The 8,397-nt window shown below is 65.2% G+C and overlaps 1 protein-coding gene across 1 annotated transcript in view; it reads right to left on the bottom strand.

The window, feature by feature from the left end:
* Positions 1-7,981, bottom strand: part of LOC113487677 (bactericidal permeability-increasing protein-like) — an 8,616-nt gene extending 635 nt beyond the window's left edge. Inside the window, exons 1-14 of the mRNA XM_026862359.1 lie at positions 7,963-7,981; positions 7,403-7,550; positions 6,857-6,985; positions 5,984-6,139; positions 5,437-5,500; positions 3,257-3,320; positions 2,702-2,793; positions 2,362-2,538; positions 2,065-2,124; positions 1,791-1,958; positions 1,348-1,415; positions 1,077-1,119; positions 666-729; positions 20-135 (exon numbers count right to left, since the gene is read on the bottom strand). Coding sequence (XP_026718160.1) covers positions 20-135; positions 666-729; positions 1,077-1,119; positions 1,348-1,415; positions 1,791-1,958; positions 2,065-2,124; positions 2,362-2,538; positions 2,702-2,793; positions 3,257-3,320; positions 5,437-5,500; positions 5,984-6,139; positions 6,857-6,985; positions 7,403-7,550; positions 7,963-7,981 — 1,368 coding nt within the window. The remainder of the gene's footprint in view (positions 1-19; positions 136-665; positions 730-1,076; positions 1,120-1,347; positions 1,416-1,790; positions 1,959-2,064; positions 2,125-2,361; positions 2,539-2,701; positions 2,794-3,256; positions 3,321-5,436; positions 5,501-5,983; positions 6,140-6,856; positions 6,986-7,402; positions 7,551-7,962) is intronic.
* Positions 7,982-8,397: the final 416 nt, after the last annotated feature.

Below are 8,397 nucleotides of genomic sequence, written 5' to 3'. Positions count from 1 at the left end.
GGGGGGCTTGGGGGGGCACAGCGGGCTCCAGCCGGGCCGGGTGCTGCCCCTCACTCACCGGGTAAAACCTCACGAGGGTGTTGGAGAGCTGGATTCTGTCCGGCAGCGGCAGAGGGAAACCCTCATCTAACCTGGCTGGAAATGACAACACACGTGGGGGCACTGGGATGGGAACAGGAGCAAGAGGGAGCACAGCCGTGCGAAGCAGGCGGCCACCTCCTCCCCCGGCCCTTTCTTCCCCGCTGCTCCCGGGGTAGGCAGAGGAAATTCCCCCCCGGCGCCACAGAAGGGCTGGGGGCTGCATGTTGCGCTGTGTCACCCCCCCAAGCCCCCGGCAGCCGCCAGCCCCGCTCTGGCTCGAATTGCTGGGGAGTCATGAGGAGCAGCGAGCGGGGGAGAGGGTCTGGAAAGCATTAGGATGTGCGTCCTGCTCATTTTTTCCGTTGTGTTCGCTGCTGGATGCATGTCACAGCGCCGAGAGGCTCCTGCTCGCCGCTGCCTGCCTCAGCCGGGCGCTTTTACTGCCGGCTCCTGCACTCGCTGAAGGCTTTACCCACCGATCCGGCTGGGCAACTGGGATTTAATTAGCGAGCTGGGCCTGCTCGGATGGATCGACCCGGTTGGCAACTACTCCAGCACCCCCATTCCCCGCAGCAGGTTCTCACCATTAAGACGCGGGAGCAGGATATTGGAAGCAAGGATGTTCATTATGGACTGCAGCATTCGCACCTGGGGAGCGGAGAGAGGGGAAGGAGAAAAGCTTTAGCTGTGAGAGAGCAGGTGACCGGGCGCCAGAGGACAATTAGGAAAAGAGACGAGGAGCTGGGAGAGGCACACGCTTCGCCAGAGACCAGAGGCTTTGTCTGGCCGTGCTGGCGGGGTAGGAAGTGTAGGGGTGAGGGAGGCAGCGGCGTCTGGCCCGGCATCCTCTCCCAGGCTTGCAGGCTGAGGCGGGAGGCGTCTCTGGGGTCAGTGTGGGGTCCTGGGTGCACCCCCCGGTCCCGTGTTGGAGGGAAGGGGGTGAAGGAGGCCTCTCCTCCATGCTGGGGGCTCTGTCATGGTCAAGGATAGCTTACCTGGAAAGTGCCGACATCCGAATGCTTCAGAGAGAGCCTCATCCTGCGCAGAGAGGAGCGGCGCTGTGAGGGCTGTCCCAGTGGAAGGAGCAGTTCCCACCCTGCTCCCACCGATGTGCAGATCCTGCTCCCTCCAGCCCCAGCTCATCCCTCCGCTCCAGGTCCGTGTCCCTGGGACCTCCCCACCTCCCCTCTGAACAGAATCACCCCCAGCCAGCCCAGCGCTCGGGGCATGGGGCGAGCGGGGCCCCGCGCTGCTCCCCCTCCGTACCTGCCCACCTTCAGGCTCCCGACTATGTGGCCGGATTTCACATCCATGACGGCCGAGACATTGCCTGTCTGGGGAGAGAGAGCAGCGCTCGGCAGTGCGCACCCCACCGCACCCCACCGCAGACACCCGGGGGAACGGCTCCGACCAGCCGAGGCGCAGCGGGTCCGCTGCCCGTCCAGGGGCCTGTCTGTGCCCAGCGTGGAACCCGGCATTGTCAGCGTCTTTCTGTTGGGGACGACCCCAGGGCTCGTTTCCTCGGCACCTCCCTGGCAGGAGCTCGACGGCAGCGGCTCAGCATGGCTGATCGCCCCGGAGGACGGTGCTCAGCCCCAGCTCCCCTCTTGGAAGAGCTCACCAGGCACTGCGGCAGCTTGGGCTGGGTTTGCACCCGGAGCCGCCCAGCCAGGACCGCCCTCCCCACCGCAGGCTGTGCCCGAACTCACCAGGCTGAGGAGGAAGAGAGGAGCCAGGCTGGAGTTGGGAAGGATGGCGTAAGCCTGGATGTCCACGACAGGCCTGAGTGAGAGCCCCTCTGGCCCAATGTCCAGGAAGGGGGCGGAGGGGGCCGAGAGCCTGAGCTTCATCAGCATGTCCGGGTACATCCTCTCGAGCTGCAGAGGAGCAGGGAGAGGGTAGGGACAGCGGCACAAACCCCCTTCCTGGGGGCAAAGCCTGCACATGGCAGGAGCTCTGGGGAGGCAGGGCCGGACCACTCGCCTGGGGAATGAAGGCTGAGAAGGTGGTGGTGTTCAGGTGGAATTCAACACCCTTCGGGATCTGCGGGGGGAGAACAGTCACGCTGGGGTGATGTGGCACAGCCGAGCCCATGGTGAGATCAGCCTTGCTGCCCCGACGCGCTGCCGAGCCCGAGAGCCCCCTCCCACAGTCCCCAGCTCGCCGCCTCAGGCACTGCTGGGGGGTCCCCGAGACCGCGGGTGGCACCCCAGCTCCTCTGCAGGCTGAACCTGCTGCCCAGGGGCGCGGGCACAGCCCCGACCCGGCCGCGCCGCTCACCATGGAGTCTGTGATCTCGAAGACCAGCGCCCCGGCGCTGTGGTAGGCGCGGCCGGCTGTGTTGAAGAAGTAGCTGGAGGCCCCGAAGTAAACCATGCGGTCGTGATCCGGTGGGAAGGCCAGCGGCAGCGGAGCGAAGGGGACGGCGGAGCGGTGGGCCAGAGAGAAGAATTCGCCCTGGGAGGAGGGGGAGAGGTGAAGCAGGAGAGCAGAGGGTGGTGGGACTCGCCCGCTGACATGGGCCGGCAAGCAGCACCTGCAGGAGGTACCAAAACCTGGTTCCCCGCCCGCCCGTGGCGATGGCAGCGCCAAATGGAGCTTCCCCAGGGCAGCCGCTCACCTTCAGGTCCACGTCCAGGGACTGGGCAGTAGCAGTTGGGGGTGCCACCAAGGAATAATCGATCCCAGCCCTGGCGTCTATCCTGGCTGTGACTGTAAAACACGAGGCGGGCAGATGGGCGGGCGGGAGCTGGCACGGGAGGGCCGGGAGCAGGTTGCCGACGCCGACGCCCAGGCTGTGCCGTGCCCGGGCCTCCCGGTGCAACAGCTCAGTACCCGCGTCATGGGTGCTTGCTCTGTTTAGAAGCAAAAAAACCAATCACATTTCCCTCCTGACTGTTTCTCAGGTGTGCAGGCTAACCCCTGGACTCGGGGGACAGTCTGGGTCCCCGGCTAAGGCAGCCCGTGCCCCCGGCAGCGCCAGCTCCCCTGAGCAGCGCCCACAGGCAGGCAGGGAGCGCGGTGACAGGTCCCTGCTGCCGCGGGGCTCCCCGGCTCCCAGCTCGGGGCAGAAATCCAAGGAAAGGGGGAGCGGGCACAAGTACAACACTGTCCTCACGGCTGGGAAAGGCGAGGCAGAACTGCTCCCACAGCCCCGGGAAGCCCCCGTCGGTACCTGGCAGGGTCCGGAGGTACGGCTGCAGCTCGCTGCGCACGGACTTGACCACGATCTGGCAGACCTGCGGGCAGGGAAGGCAGCGGAGCTGAGCGGGGGCAGCGCCGCCGGGGGCCTGTGCACACCCCGGGCCAAAGCCTCAGCCGCGCGCCTGGCTTTGCTGCCCGGTGCCGGTTGGATTCCTTGCAAAAGCCTGCTAAAATAAAAGAGCATGGCGCTGTCTCTGCTCATCAAACGTGGCAGGTACAAGCGAAGTTTGTCCTGCAGGCAGCTGCCGCGCGCGGTTCGGCTGCATCGAGGCCCTTGGAGGGAACCTCCCGAGCGCCCTCAGAGCGTCCCCACAGCCCGGGCTGTGCTGAGCCCCAAGGCCCAGCAGCCGAAAGAGTTAACTCACCCCGCCGGGCCAGGAGCACTAATTGCAGCACAAAGCAGAGCTCGGTGCTGCCAGGGCAGGAGAGAAAATCCCTCTGCTGCTGTCATCCCCTGGTGAAGCCTTGGCATTAGTGGGAGATTTAATTGCAGGCTTAACACCAGCCCAAGAAATTCACTGCAGGGCATGGTGCTGCAGACGGACCGGATAATCTGCACAAGCTTTCTTCAGCGCTTTCCCCATAACGGCACCGAAACGGCCAGGCAGGATCAGGCCCTCATCTGTCTGACTGGGCACCCGGCCTGCCCCAGCCGGCGGCGACACGCAGAGCTGGACCGCGGGGGAGCACGCAGCCGCTGGCTGAGCAGCGCCGCGAGGAAGAGGAGGGACAGAGCCCTGGGCAGGGCCTTCTTGGCAGGAGGTTGCTGCTCTTCCCACTGCCCAGATACTCGTCTGGCTGTGCTGGAAACGCCCCATCGCTGCCTGGCAGGATGGAGCTGCGGACAGGCAAACCCAGCCCCGATCCCAGGGACGGGATCTCCCAATGATGGGATCTCCCAGTGATGAGTTCTCCCAGTAACAGCATCTCCCAGTGACAGGATCTCCCAGTGACGGGATCTCCCAGTGACGGGATCTCCCAGTGACGGGATCTCCCAGTGACAGGATCTCCCAGTGACGGGATCTCCCAGTGACAGGATCTCCCAGTAACAGGATCTCCCAGTGACAGGATCTCCCAGTGACGGGATCTCCCAGTAACAGGATCTCCCAGTGACGGGATCTCCCAGTGATGGGATCTCCCAGTGACTGTGTCCCGCGGCACTGGGGACACGAGGAACGCCCAAGCGTGTGCAGCGAGAGCAGGAGGCAGCCACGGGCTGTCGGGACGGGCTGTGCCCCCCGGTCCCGGTGCAGTGCTGCTCCCCACCCCACCCTCTCCTGCCCGCTGCCCCTCACCCCTCCTCACACCCGGAGAAAGACGCAGAAGCGTGCGTGGGGCGAAGGGGCTGGGAGGGGGCGCAGAGGAGAGGTCCCCTCCGGTCCCCAAGGCTGCCCTCCCTCCAGGAGGCAAAACAGCAGAAAAGGCCCCTGAGCCGCGGCTTCGGCCCCGCCACCGGCCCATCTGCTGCCGCCGGTCCCAGGGGACGGGGCAGAGCCTCTGCCCGGCGTCGGGAATCGCGCCCGGGCAGGCTGGGATCGGCCGCGGGAGCGGGATTTGCCCGTTCTGCAGCTGCCTCCTGCCCGAGCAGGGGTCACATCCAGGGAGGCTGCAGCTCGTGCCAGTTAGCCTTGTAGTAATTATTGCTAACAGCTTGTTTCCCTGTCTTGTCGCAGCCTCCTCGTGGCGGCGTCTGTAGCGGGAGGCCGGTGCCGGGGCCCCCCCGATGCCCCGTTAAACCAGGCGGCAAGTGGCTGAAATCCAGAATGAGAATTTCCCCCCCAGCGCTCCCCAAAGCGTGCGGGCTTGCGGCCGGTTAGAGGACAGCTCTGATCAGGTTTCCTCTGGTACAGGGAGTTTGGCCGAGGCATAAGATCTAATTAACTGACCACATGGAAAGAAAAGTCTTTGTTAATTAGGAACCAATTACACTGGGCTTTGGCAAAGGCTGCAGGTTTCGGATTCAGCCTGAGCCACACGATGCCGCGGAGACTGCAGCCAGCGATGCCCGTTCCTCTGGTTTTCACCCGACCGGCCGCACGCCCGTGGGCTCTGGCTCTGGTTAAACCCCGGCGTGTGCCCCGACCCTGCCAGCACCGCAGGCAAGCGAGGGCTAAGGACCACCCTAAGGCCTGCCCGCCTTCCCTCACGTACCTCGGCCTGCAAGGTCCTCCGGAACGCGGGCTCAATGGCGCGGTGGAAGAGGTTGTAAAGCCATCTGCAGAGAAAAGCAGAGAAGAGCCCTGCTTTCTCTAGCTCAGAGGCTGCTGCAGAAGCATTTGCCCAGGAAGAGGAGACACTGGAGAAGCAGGACACCGGGGAAGGTCATTCCTGCACCCACTCGGCATCTGGCTTCGCCTCAGGGTTTATATTTGCGACCAGACCAGCTTGTAAAGCACCTGCACACAAGTCTAGTGGCTGCCTTAAATCTCCCTTAAATGTGCAGCCACAGCAGGATATTCAGGCCAGGTTTAAGTCCGTTCCCTTGCACATCTGGATGAGGAGGATATTGCAAGAGTCCAGAGGCAGAGACACCCGGGTGGTGCTGTGCCAGCGCCGGCAGCCTGCGGGCACACGGGGCAGCCTCCAAGGGACTGCAGATACACCAACAGCTTACTCCTCGCCCCAGGGCCTGGAAGCCGTTCCCACGGCAGACGGGCTAACGCGCAGCGTTTCTGGGCCTCACAGGGAAGTTACGTACCCAAACTTGCCCGAAAAGTGTACTCGGACTTTGGAGATGCGGGTGCTGCAGTCGGAGGTGTCAGCGGTGGGTTTCCCGGAGGCGTCGCTGCCCAGCTGCAGGTTGATTTTGATATAGACATTCTCCACCTTCAGGTCAAACGAGCCGTGGTCCCGGCTGCGGGGAGGGGAGGATGAGAAAGGGACATTTCTCAGCGCCGAGTCCTGGGGGGGACCCCAAATCAGCTTGGGGATGGGTCTGTGTAGCTCACGCTCCCCCCTGTAGTCAGCACCCAGTGGAGACTGGGGAAGTTTTTAAACTCAGAGAAACCAAATTTCACTGGGACATAAACGAGGAGAGAGAACTTTTAAGTAGAGAGGATCAAGAGCAAGTAGGGGAGATGGACGAGAGATGGGGGAGCTCACACACGGCTCCTCCTTCACCCCCCTGGTTCTTGCCTCCCGCCCCGTTTCATCCATCTCAGTGGCTGGACGAGGGGCAGTGAGCTCTGCCCACCCCGGCCCCAGCTCAGGCCTGTCCCTGCGGGTGCTCGGGAAAGTGCCCCCTGGGGCAAGCAAGCAGGAGGGGCTGTCCCTCACACCCCAGGGGCCACGAGAGGGGAGATGGATTTCACAGCGTCTCCCCGACCACCCACAAGCAGGACAAATGCTGTCTGGCCAGCTCCGGGGGCTCCTGGCGTGGAGGGAGACCTGGGTGGGCTCCCCCAGGGCGAGGGGCTCCCAGACCTGCATCGGGCTGCGGGGAAGACGAGTCAGGGGATCCGGAGAGAGCAAAGCAGCAGCTGCCCGGGCACAAGGGAGAGGAGGGAAATCCTGCCCCGGCCCAGAGAGGGAGGCGCAGAGCGAAGCAGGGGGCGGGGAGCTGGGCACCCACATGAAGTGCAGCTTCACCCGCCAGTTCCCGTCCACCTCGGCGAAGGCGTTGGAGATGGAGACCTGCAGGCCCACGCTGGGGACCAGGGAAATCCGCGAGTACGGCAGGTGGAAACTGCGAAGGTCCAAACTAAAAACCAATAAAGAAAAACCACGGGTCACACTACAGGGGTGCCTCGGCCCTGGGCACACGGCTGGGGGGAGGGAGCGGGGCCAGCGTGCCAGCACCCCCCCCAGCGCCCGAAGCGAAGCGGGGTCCCTGCAGCACCCGGAGCTCAGTTCGAACCCCCGCGCAGAGGGGACGGGGGGTTCAGCTCGAACCCCCGCACAGAGGGAGCGCAGAGGCGCAGCGGGGCAGCGCGGAGCTGGGATCTCCGCAGGGCCCCCCCCGCCGGCTCCCATTGCACAAGATTCACCCGCACCCCGAGGGACGACACCCCGGTTCCCTTTTTCCCCTCGCTGCTCCGGGGGCTCCCTGTCCTCCCCCTCCCGGCCCTCCAGTGCGTTGGGGGGCAGCGAGTCGCTCTGGGGTGCTGCCAGGGCTCACCTGGAGATCTCATAGTGCACCTTCCCCACGTGCCGGATGCGAAAGTCACCCGAGATGTCCGGCAGCTTCAGCTGGGCCAGCTCCTGCTCCAGCACCGCGATCCCCTGCTGATGGGCTGCAGGGGCAGAGGGAGCGTCACCGCCACCCGCTTGCCGCGGGGCCGGGAGCAGGCGCCGGGCACAGCGGAAGGGTTAAAGGGAACACCCAGGCGATGCCCTGGCTGCTTTCCACCTCCCGGCCTATCTGTGAAGCTGATCTCGGTGCACTGAGCCCTGTGAGCACACGGGCAACGCTGCCTGACGCCTGCCCAGGGGAAGGGGGTGGAAGGTGGGGAGAGGCCCCAGCCCGCGCTCTCTGGGCTGGGCATTGCGCGGGGTGTGCGGGGGGTGCCAGGCGCTGCTCCGTGCCCAGCCCCGGCGGGCAGAGCTGGAGGGAGCCCCCGACCCCGGGAGCAGCGTGGCGGGAGCGGGGGCTGCATCCCCGCATCCATCTGGGAAGGCATCACGTCCTCCTCTCCCGCCCGGCTGGCAGAGCCGCCGGGTAAATGAGCTGTTTCTCACACAGTGTATTCCAATCCATAACGGCGCTCGGCTGGAGCCGGGGCTCTGGCTGCCTCGATAAAACCAGCACGGGGCCCATCTATCTCCGTCACGGCCCCCCCGCAGCTCCCCACCTCCTCTCTTCCACAGCTCACTCCTCCGGCGCTCATGGCTCAGACACGTGCCATGAGAGCAGAACCCTCCGGTCCTGCCAGCCCTGTGCCCCCCCAACCCACCTGGGTGCAGCCCCCCAAGACCCCCGCGGGGCCAGGCACCCTGCAGGGGCTCCACGAAGGTGGGGAGGGGCGGATGGGGGCATCAGCAGGAAGTCTGGGGCGATGGTGCATTCGGCACCCACAGCCAAGGGTCCCCCCATCCTGCCCCAGGACCCTGCTCTCTCCAGGTGGGCGCCCAGCTCCCCACCTCAGCCCCCGGCATGTTCACGAGTCAGGAGCC

Source organism: Athene cunicularia (genome assembly GCF_003259725.1).
Source record: "Athene cunicularia isolate RWA chromosome 20 unlocalized genomic scaffold, athCun1 chr20_part2, whole genome shotgun sequence".
Classification (NCBI taxonomy): Eukaryota; Metazoa; Chordata; class Aves; order Strigiformes; family Strigidae; genus Athene; species Athene cunicularia.
Note: the sequence above shows the minus strand (reverse complement) of the source record. Positions and strands in the feature narration are given on the sequence as shown.